Source organism: Octodon degus, unplaced genomic scaffold (assembly GCF_000260255.1).
Source record: "Octodon degus isolate 3935 unplaced genomic scaffold, OctDeg1.0 scaffold00078, whole genome shotgun sequence".
Classification (NCBI taxonomy): Eukaryota; Metazoa; Chordata; class Mammalia; order Rodentia; family Octodontidae; genus Octodon; species Octodon degus.
Genome location: NW_004524654.1, coordinates 8,905,960 through 8,922,042, shown reverse-complemented (window position 1 = coordinate 8,922,042; position 16,083 = coordinate 8,905,960). Strand labels below are relative to the sequence as shown.

At 44.8% G+C, this 16,083-nt stretch overlaps 1 protein-coding gene across 4 annotated transcripts in view; it reads right to left on the bottom strand.

The window, feature by feature from the left end:
- Bcl11a (B cell CLL/lymphoma 11A) overlaps positions 1-16,083 on the bottom strand; it is a 97,723-nt gene that overhangs the window by 14,820 nt on the left and 66,820 nt on the right. For all 4 annotated transcript variants that reach the window (XM_004636182.2, XM_004636179.2, XM_004636184.2 and 1 more), the window contains exon 3: positions 771-872. In XM_004636182.2, the coding sequence (XP_004636239.1) occupies positions 771-872 (102 nt within the window). The remainder of the gene's footprint in view (positions 1-770; positions 873-16,083) is intronic.

The following is a 16,083-nucleotide window of genomic DNA, read 5'->3' as shown; positions in this document are numbered from 1 at the left end:
TTGAGACAGAATCAAGCTCCACCCCCAACATTTCAGCCATGCCCAATCATACCACATATTTCTACATACTAAAACAAACTGTATTAGTTTTTAAAACATCTTTCAGATGCACAAATCTCAATTTCCTTAAAAGGCCTCCACTATAAAAGTTCGCTTGAACAAGTAAACGGATGATAGTGGTAGTGTTGGTAGAATATGTTTCAAGTATAGTGCTGTGCATTTTTCTCTAAAACTAAAGAAAAATAAGCACAAATTATGTGCATATGTATGCATATATATGCACATATATAATGTACCATGTGTATATATAAATATGCCATGTTCGAATACAAACGTAAATGCAAAAATAACATGCAGAGTCCAGAGTAACTCTGAACTGACTCTGTGGGACTATGACCTCTGCTATATGTCATGGAATAAATTCAAGCCCTCAGTGAGGCCAGGGAAGTGAATGTCCAGCAACAAAATAGGATCTGAATGCACAGACACAGGCAGCCACCAGCATGGAGCCTGGCAAGGCCCTGAGCAGAAGACCCACAGGGATGAGCTGTTGCGAGCTCCATGCCTGAAAGAAAAGGCCAAGGACATGTCACTCTGGGACTGAGTGAAGTGAAGGAGCAGGTGCCAAGTAAGTAATGGAATAATACATATGCTGGTGCCAATCTCTTTTGGAAGTAACTCCCTTCAGTACTTAAAAAGTAAGGGCAATTTCCAGAAACTCTAATCTCAAGACACATGGACATTTGTAGAAGAAATAATGTTCAACTTACAAATACCCTGCGGGGCATATTCTGCACTCATCCCAGGCGTGGGGATTAGAGCTCCGTGTGCAGAACGAGGGGAGGACAGGCCCCTCCAGTGCAGAAGTTTATCTGTGAAAGAAACCCAAAATCAAGCACTGCAGCTATAAACAATGTGCATCGTAAACCACAGGATATCACATTTCAATTCCATTAAAATAGATTAACATCATTACAACAGCCTTGCAGATAGTTAATAGGCCCAATGCCTGCAACAAAAGGACAGTGGTGAGTTGTTTCCCACAGTTTTTGTTTTGTCTTTAATTTTGGAATTTTTTGGACAAAAAGAAAGGAGTTTATTTTAGATATAGAGATGGGGTGGTTCTTAGGCTCATTTGCTTATCTGTCGTTATTCAGTTATTGTCTCAAGGTAAGAGATCTGTGCAAATAACAAGGAGGGAATTGCTAATATTATGGGGAGGCTGGAAAAAATGGGATTTATCTGCAAGGCTGGTTTACATGCATACATTGGCTGTACTTTATAGACAAGTCCACACAAAAATAGGCAATACGGTGTACTAGTAAGAAGTGAATTGGTTTGCGAACCATTTTTAATGGGACAGTCCTGCTCCGCCTCCCTCCTCCCCTAGGCCTTCCCATGCCATATTTATGACAGGACTTTCAATGACAGGAAACCTCCAGCATTACAGCACTTGGTCAGGCCACACTCTAACACTCTATCCAACAGAGTACCTGACACACTCATGCTTTCTCTAATTCTAAGTGGCTGAAAATGAAGGTTAGACTTCTGGAGTTAAATAACTTTGGCCAAGTTCCCTCTTTGACACTAAGGAATCCTATCATAAAGTGACAAGGAAAAACCCGGCATCCAATAACAGCAGCACCCAGAAAACAGGGCCCAATTTCTCCATCCTACTGCACACCTGCTAAGGAAAAGTGACTCTTCCCACTCCTACATCTAGCAGTCAGTCAAGTATTTCTCGTACTGAGATTTTTGCAGGAAAGGAAATTTGGTTTCTGTGATTTGGGGATTATATGACTGCTGTGGTAAGTGTCCAGCTTTTCCAAGACTATCTCAGAAAACTAACCATACAGATGTTAACCTTGAAACAGGGTGAAGCACAGATGGAAGAGGAGACATTCCATGCATTCTAGAGAGGTCTGGAGTTTACAATGACTGGAGGATGCAGGAGAGACAAAATAGTGAGAGAAGGATGTTTTCCATTAGCTCAATACTAAGAGCACTTAAGTGAGGCTAGGCACACTCTAGGACAGCAAGCACAAGTGTAAAATCCATCCTGTTTTTGTATAAGCCACATTTCCAAGTGCAGCAAAGGGCAGTGGGGACAAGGTTCCCTTTCATGAGGACCCCAGTGGTAACAATAATGTGTGACTAGAGAAAGCTGTCACACCGACAGGACAAATCTGCTGTTGCCAGTCCTGCAGAGGGAAGCCATCAGGGAGCCACGACCTCACCTGGAATCATCTAGAGAAGGCTCTTCCTCTCTGTTTCAAAATGAAATAAAAACCATAAAATGAACCAACAAAAAGTGAAAAGACTAGACTCAGGAAATAAGTATGTTTACATTTGGTTGTTTGTATTAAATTAATTGAGAGACTAGGATAAAATTAACTGCAGAGTTAGTGCAAAGTTATCTGTTGCAGAGACTAAAATCCTTAAGAAACCCGCACAACGGAGGGAATCTCTCAATCTCAGCACAACAGACAGGGTATTTGGACCCTTGCATGGGTAAAGTCTAATGTCAAGTTCTGCCACTTTCCGCAGAGACACTGAGGTTCTTCAGTGGGTCTCCTGCAAGTAGTGGCCAAGTGGTGAGCCCCAGCCTGACTTCGCCACACGCATTAGCCCTGGTTGCAGACTTGTCTGGGGCTCTGCTAGCTCTCAACAAGCTGTGCTCAGCAGCAGCCAGGACTAAGAGACAAAGTGAGCTCTGGTCAGCAAAAGTCTGAGTACCTGGCCCCAGGGCATGGCTTTGGGCTTTTGGGTTTTGCATTATAAAGAACGTGAATCACCAAGTCTATGCCTTCATTTTTACTCAATGGAAAAATGGGATCTTCAAAAATTAAGTGGTTTATGTGCAATACAAAAAGCATGGTTGAGTACCTTTCATCTTGTTCTCCTAAATGTGTACCGTTTCTAATATCTTATCAATTATTATCATTATACTCTCTTTAAAATAAATTTAAAAACAATAAAGTAAAAAGGTGAAAAAATTATTAAGGTTTATCGGGGAAAAAAGTGGTTCGTTCCTAGTTGAACTGAAATTATCAGAGTCAAGATCAGAGGTAGTCTGCCACTCCTGGCCTGTTTTCTCCTGCAGCATCTGTCTCTCCCCTCTGCTATCCCTGTCACAGTCTTCACTGGCCAGAAAGAGCCAAGAGAGAGTGGCTTCTATTTCCACTGACCCACTGGGCAGCACTTGAAGACCTCTCAGGGCAGATTCCAGCCAGCAGGGCGAACACTGGCTTCCAAAAGGTTCCAAAGGACTGGCTGGCGTTCCCACGTGGAAAACAGCTCTTGGCCCACTGCTGAAGCCTCCTGGCTGAGCCCCACCACTTCACCTTCTACCTATGCTTCTCATGCAGAATTAACCTGCTGAAGAGAAACAAAGCTTTGCTCTTAGCCTAACTATTTACTTTAGAAAACAGCACACTGTCTTTGGGCCAGAGACTTGGACTCAGGTTTCTCTTCTTCCAGGAAGATGGTCAAAAAGCAGAGCTGAGTGGGATCCCAGCTGACTCTGCTGCCTCTCTCACTAAACACACCCACAACGTTCTCCTTGGTGAGGAGAATCAACATTCCCACATGAGCTGGAAATGCTAAATTTTTAATAGCCTCCCTAGGGTTTAACTTCTTGCTATGATGCCTTCAATTATTTCATCACAGCTTAGGCAAAGTAAAGCATCACAATTAGTGCTTCAGAACATCCAACTCAACGAGCAGCTCTGCCTTCCTGGGACAGGAGGGGCACAGGTCTGTGTTGGCTAAGGGCTGCTTCTCTCCCCCACCTCCTTTATGTTCTCCATGGGAGAGATGGGCTCAGTTAAGTGGTGGTGTGGTTACGCCCTCTTGATTTCTTTGTTGGTGCTCTCAGAAGTGGTACTGAAAGTGCAGACCCAGGCCCAGCAACAACTCCTGGCAGCGTGTTGGAAAAGGAAATTCTCAGGCACCACCCCAGACTGGCAGGATCTGAAACTGCAGGTGGGTGGGGAATCAGCAGTCAGTGTTGAATAAGTCTCCTAGGTGATGCTGATGCACAGTTATGTGTAATAACCCCTTCCTTGGGTAAGGGAAAGAAAGGAAGCTCAGAGCTTTGATGCTACCTGGGCACAGACCCATGGACCATGAGGCTGTCACCCATTCTCCCAGGACCCATCTTTAAGACTAGAACAGTCAAAATCAGGGGAATCCCTAAGGGATTCCATCCCTCCATTACCTATCTATCCACCCATCACTGACCAGGCCAACTCTCCTCAAGTAGGGAGCCCACCTGCCACAAGACAACACCCAGTGTTAGGCAGAGGGTGTCCTTACTGTTTCCATAAAAAGCTGAAATGCTTACCCTGAGGATGGAGCCCAGTGGGGGAGTGCTGGGCTAGCATGTGTGAGGCCCCGGTTCAATCCCCAGCACCATAACAAAATGAATAAATGAGTATTCTGCATGGATGGAGCAAGAACTGGACTTCTGTTTCCCTTTCCAGACTCTGAAATGTGACATGCCACCCTCCCCTGAAATCATATCTCCCAAATGCCTTTGCTTCTCTGGTGGAAGGTGTTTCAACCTGTTCTGTTTCATAAGGTCTCTAATGCCATTCCACTTGGGGTCTCAGATATGCTTTATGCATTATTAGGTTGCAAAGTTTCCTTAGGGCTGAATAAAAACTGGTAAATCTAATTTTTCCGACCTCATTAAAAATCTGGGAATGGTTTTAATTTCATGTTATTCACTGTTCACTTTACATTTCTCTATACACTGGGTACCAGCTTTTGACCTGGAGGTCTAGAAGTCCGGTGAGATATCCCCAAATTTAAGGTCATTCAATTAAGTTTCCTCAAGGATATCTCAAAGATTCCATGGCTGTTAGCACGCTATTTGTTTCTTCAACTAACCAACCAGTGGGCATGTAACACAGCCACATGGCTGTCTTCTGCTCAACAACAATACTACTGATCTCCAAATGTGACAGAACAGTGACGTATGCAGCATCATGTCTGACTCACTTAATGACTGCTTTGGGAACTCAACTGTTATCATGTACTAAATGTTTTTTTGCTTTGTTTTGTTTTTTTGGTACCAGGAATTGAATTCACAACCTCACGATTTCCAGGCAGGTGCTGCGACACTGAGCTAAATCCCTGGGCCTGTTATCATGTATTAAAATCCCAGGCCTAGGAGTGGAGGATGCAGCTCATGGTAGAGCACTTGCCTGGCATGTGCCAGGCCCTGAGTGTGATCTGCAGTACACGCGCACACACCCACACAAATGTGCCAGGCTGCTCCACAAGAGTAGAGAGAGGCATGCTGTTCACTAAATTATATATTCTAAAATACACAAAGTCTGCCAAAAACAATGTACAAACTTCAGCAGTATGGCATGTTAACGTCTGGAAGCTAATGGCCACCACTTTGAGCACCTCTTGTAGTTGCAAAGGCCAGAGGTAACATATTAACTTCATGATGTCACAAGAAATTTAATATTGAAATATGAAAGTTTTCCCTTCCTAGGTGTATACACTCTTCTGGCTCTGTACCTGTCCAGATGATCATGTCCTCAAGTGAAATAAACCATTCTGTGAAGCTGCAGTCTCCTGCTCACCTTGAGTCTCCAAGAAGAGAATGAGTGACAGCTCACTAAGAGCAACAAGAATCTCTATATTGCTGACAGGCCAGAAAAATGACTTGTACAGTTCTGTCCCTTTTCCAGATCCTCAAGTTGCCCACCCTCCAAGTAGCCACCTCCTAAACTATACTTAAAATGAATCCTGAATGTTCGTGAAGTTTCCCAAAGAAGTCCCTTCTAGTATGAATTCCCCTGATGTATTCCAGGCGTACTGACAATGACGGTGCAACTAATATGGGATAGAACCTTTTTTATCCAACTGGAAAGCAAATCCCCTGGAAGGTCTTTTCTGGTCAAGAGCTTCTAGCTCTTGACCCAGATATACCTTGGCTACTAGCTCTTTTCTGAAATCCCCTGATTTATCAAAGCATTCTAGAACAAACAGCTATGCCTGTATCTTGAGTTGTGTCAGTCTGGACTGAAAATGTGCCAGTTTTATCACTGCTAACAGAATTCCTAATTAACCTTCTGATATTGTCAAAATCACATTCTCTTTTGTTCTACAAATGAGCACATCCATGACCACTTTTTTCCTGCATTGCTTTTTTTTTTTTACTGGCTTAAGCCTTTACCAAATCAAGATACTCTTTTAAAAGCATGTTGTGCAGAAATAAAGCAAGCAAGGATTCTAGACACCACACCACAGAATTTCTTTGCTGAAACCTGTTCATGGTCTTTATACTACTTGATATTTCACCAGTGACTTCAATTAAATCAATTGCTCACTTGAACATTTTTTTTTGTCAGTTCTATATTTTCAGGGCCATAATTATCCAAAACACAGGTTATTAATTTCACCTTTTAAGAATTCTTGTCTCAGGTCTTCTTTTTGTAAGAGAAGAGGGACAGGTGACATCTTTCATGCCCCTTTATCTATAAAAATGCAAAAAATGCAAGCCACCAATCTGTCGGGCCTAAACAAAATTTTCTGCAATCTGTGTCTTTAACATAAGCAAAGCATATAATTCAAAGAAAAAAAAAGAGCTTGCTTTTCTGAAGAATAACTAAACCAGAGACATTGTGTTCCATCTTTGTGTTGAAATGCAGATTTACCACTAAAAGGCAAATCCTTCATTTCAAAAGGTTGAATAGGATGGTACTTAAAAAAAGAATTCCAGCTGGTTAAATTTAGGGTGTTGAAAAAAGTTCACTCCAATAATATTCTTTGGCTCTGGGCCCAAAGTATTTTCACTTGATCGTGAATTAGATAAATTTTATTACACTTTAAGCTTTTGCTTTAGAATGGAGGGACTTGTCTAAGAGGCTGGGAGGGCCGCTGCATAAAAAGACAAATTGTCTTAGAACAATTTTTTTGTTTGCTTAACCATGTAGTTCACTATCCAAAGTGTGTTCCCAGCATCTATTCCACTCATTCATTCTCCATGCATTCATTCAACAAATATTTACCAAATGCCCTCAATACCTCCAGCAATGGGCTAGTCTCTACGGGTAGCACAGAGAAAATCCACACACAGACTTCCCCGCAGGAGCCTTCATCCAGCAGAAATATAAGGCCTTGGCAGAAACTGCCTTACTCCAGCTCAGAAAGTGTGTCATGAGAAAGGCACAGGAAAGCTACTATGAAAATTCAAAGGAGCAGAAATGACAGAGAGTCCTCAGTATCCCCTGGGAGATGGGTTCCAGTGACCCACTCAGAAACCCAAATATCCAGCTGCTCAAACCCCTCCAATACCAAGGCAATACTTGTATATAACGCGCATACCTTCCCAGGTACTTAAATTATCTCTGCGTGACTTCTAATGTCTAAAACAACGCAAATGCTAAGTAAATAGTCACACTACTTAGGAAATGATGATGGGGAAAAAGCTGCACATGTCCTATATGTGATGTAATTCTTTTCAAATATTTGCAATCCAAGGAAGTCGGTTGAATCCTCGAATGCAGAACCCACTGGACACGGAAAGCTGTTTATTTTCCTATGCAAGAGAGTGTTGAGACATTAAGAAAGAAGCACCTTACGAGCTACACTTGGAAAGCCAAGAGAAGCACCTTTTAGACAAAAAGAAACATGGGTATTCACAAAGAAGCAGAGCCCAAGGCAAGCGGGCTCACCCAGCAGTTACACTTGAGCAAAACACTAAGCATTCATTCATCTGGGCAACAGCAGAGGCTCTGGCCATCTTCACAAGAAATCCTCTGAGGACTTCTGTGAGGTCTTTAGCTTTCACAAATTTGTATTTTCAAATAACTCATCTTCTTAAAATAAGGGACACAGCCATGTGGACTATTACAAAACTATGGAAGCTCATCTGTTCTCTTTTTATCTCCTCACACCCCCCTCAAATTCTTCTTCCTCTGATGAATGGTGGGTGGTCTACTAAGGCAGAGTCCACTGTTTTACTCCTCTGAGTCAGACAAACAAGTGTTGATAGCTATGTTCTTCGCCTCTCTGGCTTAAGTAATCTATTTCACATGTATCATTGCCAGTTTAAGATGGGCTTGTACTCGCTGAAACATTTTCAACAAATGACTGTGCAAAAAAATGTTGTGATTTTCCTGTAGCACGCTGTCTCTTCCATCATCATCTTGACCTTCATTCCAAATTTCCTCTCTTTCTTCTGTTCAAAGCCATAGGGAGGACAGGGGAAGCTTACCTTAGTGCTGAGCACTTGTTTGAGGAGAGAGAGAGAGAGAGAGAGAGAGAGAGAGAGAGAGAGAGAGAGAGACTATAGGATGTATTTTTCAGAACATTTGAGGTAATCTGGGAATTACTTTGAAATATGCCTTTGGGATCAACAGACCAAGTATGGTGGTACACACCTGTAATCCCAGCACTGGGGAGGCTGAAAACAGGAGGATCGCTATGAGTCAGAGGTGCATAGTGAGATCCTGTACCAAATACATTTAAAAAAAAGGAAAAAAAAGCTGTCTTTGCACAACGCACTGACTTCTGCTGCAATCCCTCCCCAGACTGTGTTCTTGCTGGAAGAAAGCCAGGAGCCTCCGTGTGTCAGTCCTAACTTGGCTACTCACCAGCTATTTCTCCCTTTGAGTAAATCCCTCCTTTTTTGTTGCCCTAAGTCTTCTAACTTGAAAAAGAGATGGCTGGATCAGGTGGGTGGCTTTTCTCTTCTGCTTCCCATGCCAGTCTGAGCCTCCTTGGGCCATGCTACAAGCTGAATTCTTTGTGACCTTCTGGATTAGGAGGGACCTATAGGAGAGTATGGTCTGGGCCCCCACCATGGTAATTCCTGCGTCCGGGATAGAAAGACGGATGGTGCAGTTCAAACTCCTGGGGTAGAGACCTGCGAAGTTCACTTGTCTGAGTTTCAAAAAGGAAACCCAGGTGAGTCCTGAACCAATGAAACTGAAGGTCAGAGAACCAGGAAGAAGCTTCACACACACCCAGGGTAAATGTCAAGGGAAAAGGTCTCTGCAGACCGTGCCAGAAGGCCAGTGGCAGAGCTCGACCTCATGCCAGAGCCTGGCACCAGCTGCTCTTGAAAGCACACACAGTACCTCGCCCCAGCCACCTCCAGGCAGGGTGGCAGGGCCTCAGCACGCTGTGGACCCTGCCTTCAGTCAGCATGGAGGGTTCCTGGAAAGCCCCAGGTACAATGGATTTCTATAAAATGAATCACATTTGCCAGCCCACATAACTTCAGAGGGGTTTCCTCACCCTTCTAGGCTCATCTAAAATTGGCAGGCCTTCTAACATTGTACCTTTTAAGCGCGCCCCCCCACCCCCCCAACATCCTCTCTGTCAAGTAGTTAATGATCTGTAAACAAACACTTTACATTCAGTGGGGGAGCTCACTATTAAAGGAACCCTGTGGTGAAACCTTTTGAAAAGTTAACAATCTTTCTGTAATGTGAAAAATCACCCTCTAATTTATCAGTTTCCCTTGGTGAAGTTTTGGTGCATACTGGGCCTTCTGAAGGTGGGGTGCAACTGCAGTCAATTCCTCTGTGGTAGAAGGGGCGAAAGACACAAAAAGCTGGCCTGAACACGTCTTTTTTCACCCAAATTGTCCAGTTTCCCACAAATTTATGTACAGACATCACACCAGAGAAATAAAAGATGAGAAATCACAATCATTCACCTGGAAAGTCTTGAAAACCACTCAAGTGCCCCCCCAGCTAAGTATAAGATGACTGAGGAGGGCAGACCTACATTTTTAGCTGAAGGGAAGAAGCATTTGGGCTGTAAAGGTGGATCTAAGGAAAATGACCACTAGCTTCGCAAACGTTTAATTCTGATAACACCTGCCAGGGCAGAGAAGGGCTTGTCTATCGAAGCCAGCAGGGCACACAACTCCCAATTACTCTGAAGAGGCCACCCCTAGCCTTTTTATCTCAGTCAATTCACAACAAATGTCATTTATGCCTATATATCACAACTGCGATCAGTCTTGGCCAAGTCCCAGAATAAGCCAAAGAAAACCAAACTCAGTATTTACAAGACCGGTGAGGCTTTGTTCTGGGCACTGCAGAGGCAGAGGATGACAAGACAAAGAGAAACAAGAAGAGTAGAGGTGAGCAGGCCCAGGCCACGCGACAGCCCAGCTAGCCAGGAAGTTTTCTGGTCTTATCTTCCTTGATGGGTCTGCACAGCCTGGCCACAGAGAAGGCAGCCGGCCAGACAGCAGCCTAGTTTTGTACCTGAAGAAATGTCTTACTGGGCAACTCCAGAAAGGCTCAGGCAGGCTCCCCCCCCAAACCCCCGCGGTCCACCAACAAAGCAGACAGTCCTCCTCCTTCTAAGCTTAGCTCTTCTCAGGGAAGTATGCCCTGGCCCTTGTGGAAGCTTTGTCCTCCCTTCCCTAGGGAGAAAGACAAGGTCTCAGAAATGTCCTGCTGTAAGTAGTGAGGGCAAGGCCAGAGCACAGTGCCCTACCCACCTACCAGGGGACCAGTGCTCCTCAACACTCACCTCAGGAGCTCCCAATGTGGGCCAAAGGGGAGCATGCCATCCAGGTTTCTTACAAGTTGTTGCTTGCTTCCTCTCTGTGTCTGTGAAGTGGTACGTGTACTTCAGTGAAAGCAGGCCGGGCACACACTATGGACCTGATACTCTGTGAGGTTCTTGGCCACAAGATTGAGAACCAGAACTGGTCATCCTCCAGAATGAAGAACCTGTTATGTTCTATGGTTGACACAGAACTGCTCCAAAATTATATGAACTAATTTAGGTCTCAAAGCAAAAAAAGAAAAAAAAAAAGGGGTCTAGCAGGTCAAATTCTGACATTTCTTCAGGAACAAAACTAGGCTGCTGCCTAGCCTGAGGTGAACTGAATCAAGCAGGGCTCCAGTGCTGTGAGGCCAGGCCTCCTCCCCTGACAACAAGTCCTTCTTTTGGAAGCAGGTTTCTGCCCAGGGCGAATGGCAACTGCTATCATCTCCTTCGTCCCTAAGCACCTTCACGCCTCCCAGGAACACAGCAGCCCTAATCTCTCTGACGGAGCCCCACAGAACAATAATAGGCAGACCTGTTTTCTTGGCATCATAGTTATTTTCATAGCTTCTTAATCCCATTTAAAATCCTTCATTTATACCAATGACCAATCTGCAGAGTTCTCTGCACAAAAGGGAGATGCCCCTGGGTACAATCTGCAGTCATTCAGGAGACCCCCAAGCTACGGGGGTAGACATCCAGAAGATGTAACAGAAGTAACACCCCAAGTTCCTGGCCACCTTTCCTCAAACCAAGAATGCATCATTGTCAACTCCTAGGCCCGCCTGGAACTCAGCCTGTGGGGACCCGGCTTCCACAGGCAGATGGGCATATCCATATCTCACTGCCACCGAGGGTGCTTCATGGGTCCCCTTTTAGAATATCTGAGGCTGTTTGGGATGTCTCCAAAGTCCAGTAATGTCAGCCACACTCTAGTTCCACACAGTCCAGACCATGAGGGCTCACCTGGGGCCAATGTCAAGATCTCTCAGGTCTACTAGGAATGCGAAAGACTCCACTCTCCCCTAACAAGCCCCTCAGGCTGAAATCCTTTTGCTTCCAAAGCTTCAACCTTCAGCTGCCGGGTTGAAAGCCCCCTCTGTCACCAGCCCACAGATCTCTGCCGCCATGGTGCTCGAGCCCTGTCAGGCAGTGGGGAGTGTGGACAGCAGGGTTGATGCAGTTTCAAAGAGGCCGACCAGGCAAGAACCATCCTGTACTCCTGCCCCAGCTCTAACGCAATAAAATGTCTTTTATCAATGTAATTCAAGGCAAAGAGTCAAGGGTCTGTCACCATTTTAAAAAGGCTTATTACATGGCCACAAAAATTTGCCTCAGGCTCAAACCTGGCATGTAAGGTATCAGCGTGGGACAGATTCTTTTGATTTGATTTTATTTTCTTACAAAATCTGAAAATGAAACGCTTCTGTCCCTCCCTTCCACCAACCGTTTTTTGATTTATGGAAAGGAGGAAAAAAATCTAAAGTTGACAGGTTGGGACAACTCCACTCAGCTTTCTCACTCAAAAGCTGCTTTTGTTAAATCATACTTTGCATTTATGGCCTGCGGCTCTTGGCTGACTCTGGCAGCTCCTCTAGCACTGGAGCAGGCTTGGGGCACTGGACTTCCAGGGGAAGAGGCCCCACGGAGATTACTCTCCCTGCACACCAAGGGCAGGGAGTGGGCACAAAGGTCAGAGGGCTGGAGACATAAAGCCAACAAGTAATACAATGCAAGGGGCTGCAAAGAATTTGCCTTTCTTCTGGCCCAGCCTCTCCACTCAGGGCCAGGGCAACATATCATCAACATGCACCACCACCACCAGTGCCCCCAACTAAGCTCCAAACCTTCTGAGAACCAAGGCAACACTACCTCCCTCATATTACCAGCTTCCTATCACCTGGGCAAAGAACAGCCCCTCAATAAATACTCAAAGTGTGACACAGTGGACTTTCTTTCCTGTTGGACAGCCCTTCTCAGTGACCCACCAGCAGAACTGGGCCCCAGAGCCAGTAGTGACCAACGGAAAACCTTCCCTTCCCCAAGTCACTGAGGTCTCCCTGGTAAATGATTCACTAGCCAAGGAGCCTCTAGGTCAGCCTTGAACCAGGAGATGATTACAGCCCCTTGAAAGTGGCTGCTGGCCCATCAGTTCACTGTACTATTTTGGAAATCTGTAATTGTATATTTACTCAATGGTTGTTATGGACAATCAGGTTAATAATTCACTTTCCAAATGCTGTGCCATTACACAGTTAGAAGAGCCACAAAAGATGTCACATTTCCTGAAGTTTTCTGGTGAATTCATCCCAATTACTCTTCGGACCTCCTTGCTTTTCCCCTTTCAACATTTTCAGAGCAATACTGCAAACTTTCCTGTATTTTCACCAACCCTCCCAGGCCTAGACTCCCTTTTCCTGCTTCAAAAGAAAGCACGGTATGAACTTCAGCCGCTTTGCTCCACGGAGGGTCTTAAAATGTGGCTGAGGAGCGAGCCAAGGAAGATGCACTAAGGGCTGGTGGCTGCGCTCCCCCCCCCTCCCCCCGCCTCTCTGCATCTGACACAGGACACTGCAGCCAGCCACTCTTTGTCACCCAAGTTGTACCAGATGCTGGCACAGTCAGGAGAAGCAACAGCCAAAGAACAGAGACCGTAAAGACCCAAAGTGCCCTGGGAAGCCAGGAGTGGAAAACCATGCTACTAATGAGAGACAGCCGTGGCAGGACTCCTCTGCCCCTGCAGAACCCCATGCCCACAGCTAGCCACTCATATGTGCTTGGGACATGCTGGAAGATAGAAAGAAACGAGTACAATTATTTTGGTAAAAACAAAAATGGAGTCGGAAACCCAGTAAAAGTAAAAACACTCAGAACCCAGGACTTCACCTCTAGCCCCTAAGAGCTAAACCAGATTTTCCACATCTCTGGTGGTATCCACATGTGAAACGTTCATCTACCTCAAGCATACAGAGACACTTTCAAGAGTCAAAGTGGCTGGGCGTGGAAAATGACTTTCTAAGACATTTTCTGGAGGCTGAGGCAGCACAATCGTGGCTGCACGCTCAAGGCTAGCTCACGCCACGTAGTGAGTTCAAGGCTAGCCTGAACTACACAGTGAGACCCTATTCCAAAAAGCAAAACAGGGAAAGGGAACAAGAAGGAAGGGAAAAGAGAAAAAAACGTGAAGCAGTTATACTATGAGTATCTTTAATTCACTGAAAAGGAAGGTTTGTGCTTATATTGATTGAGGGATTTCTTATGCACATATCCTGTGCTCTGAGTAACTACTTTAAAGATCACAATATGCAATGTATTAACTATTGTTATTTTCCTATCATCTTGTTATAAAGTTTTGTTTTACCTTTTTTGCATAAAATTTTGTGAAAGTTTTAAAAAAATGAATCAAAGTAATCAAAGTCATTTCTATCCCTGAGAGGTTAGTGGGACTAGGCTGGGCTAAACCTGAGGCTACTCAGGCAGAAAGGGGACAGGGCAGACGGAGGGGAGAGCACCAGAATGACAGAACTGTCCACAGCTGGCCCCAAGCCACAAGTGGCTCCAGCAGAGACAGCGTTTCTTCTCCAACTCGAGGGCTCGTGATTCCTTTCTAAGTCATTTTTTGGCACTCTGCCCTCCATCTTTGCTCTCCAACACACACAGCTCAGGGCTCAGGGTTTTTAAAGGCTTCTTTTTCTCCACAACTGTGATTAATTCTCTCACAGACACCAGTACAGTTTGTGACATGGCCAGGAGCCTTCAGACCCCATGGTACTCTGCAATGGTAAGAGCTCCATATGCTCCCGAGAAGAAAACTGAGAAACGCCTTAGCACACAGCCCCACAGAAAATTCTGGCAACCAGGAAACCCCCAGAGATACAGAGACCTTCCCTGGAGCCTCAGGTCAGCACTAACCTCGGTGTCGAAAGGCTGGAGGCAGGCTAACACTCTCAGGCATATGAAAGGCAGACCTATTTGAGGAGGATTTCTGTGGGCTCAGTACATTTAGGGTCATTCTATCTAAGGAGTTTCATTTGGTTGGAGTTTGGGGGGTTGTTTGTTCAGGTTGTGGTTTCCCTTCCTCCATTTAAAAAAAATTGGAGCTGTATTTCAGTTTCCTGTTCATGGAGCGGACAGAAGGAGGGTGTGCAGTGGAGGAGGTGTGTGGGGAGGCGGCAGAGAGATGGAGCAGGGCCGAGAATATCCGGAACTGGAGAAAAGTGAGAAATGGAGCTTTTTCCTGGCTTCCAAACAGTTGTAATTTCCACGCCACTGCTTAGTTCCTGGGCAACAGGCATAGAGAGTGGGAAAGGGGCATGTGACAAGTTTGCCACAAATCAGAATTTGGCATTTAAATCCACAGGAAGCAAGAAGAATAGAGGGCCTGCTTATTTATAGATTTGCAGATGAATTGAAGGAGATAACCGAAATGCACTTCTTGTGTCTCTGAAGGAGCCAATTCCATTTTCAGACTTGGAAAGTTCCCCATAATTGAGTATTGCCTGACCCCGACAGTGCACTGCAGCCCAAGGTTAAGATCAGCTGCCTGAAAACAGGGCAGACGGCTGCTGCTTCAGTGGTAGCTCAAGGATTCTACTTTGAAAGACAGGTTGGTCCCACACTACATTTAACTGGATTCGGTTCATCTGATTATACATTGCCTTGCTTTCTGGAATATGTAATCATCTCTTTCTGATGACATTTTAAATATCCAACTAGACAAATAATTGCAGCAATAATTGATAGCAGAGTCAAGCTGGAAGATCATTGATTGGCAGAGTCCCCGCCGAAATAAATCTTTCAAATCTTACAGGAATGCTGCTTAAATCTAACTTTTACTAATAAATGCTCAGAATCTGATTTGCTGATGAAGGCACTGCAAGGCCACCTGCACTTGAGCCTGTGATTGCTTTGTGAGGTGTTTGAGAAGAATCATGCAATGCGATCTACATTATTTCCCAGGAATAATTGCAAGGATGGTATGGGGAGTTTGGAAGGAAATGCTGCAGGCAGAGAAATGCTGCTGGTGCTGTTTCCTGAGCAACGCTGGCCAACACCCACGGTTCACAACCCTTACCCTCTGGTATACGTCCCATAGGAGAAAAATGGTTTCAATGGTGGGAACACCCAGGAAAGAAAACACATAAAATAATCAGCTTCACACAGACCTTTAAAAGCTAGCTTCACTCAGTGTCTTCCACCAGGTCTTAAATTCCTCTGCCTTATGTAGAGTGGCTTCAGCCAGGAGGCCTGGGTCCAGGAAAGTCCTAAATGGTCTCAGGCAAGTCCTGGGTTCAGGTGAGGTTCTCTTCAGACCTACTTTATTTCTTTATCTTAGGTGGAACCCAAATCAATTGTTGTCTATATCGTGTATTCTGATTGTAATATTTAAGTTTGGTGCTCTGCGTCCAATAATTTAAACCCTGTAGAATATGCGAGGGTCAGAAATGACTCCAAGACACATCAAATGAGTGAACTGGCATATTAGCATATTACAGTAACAAAAAACAGAAAGCAGAGGCTGTAGCAGAAAGCTTCAGCAAGCAA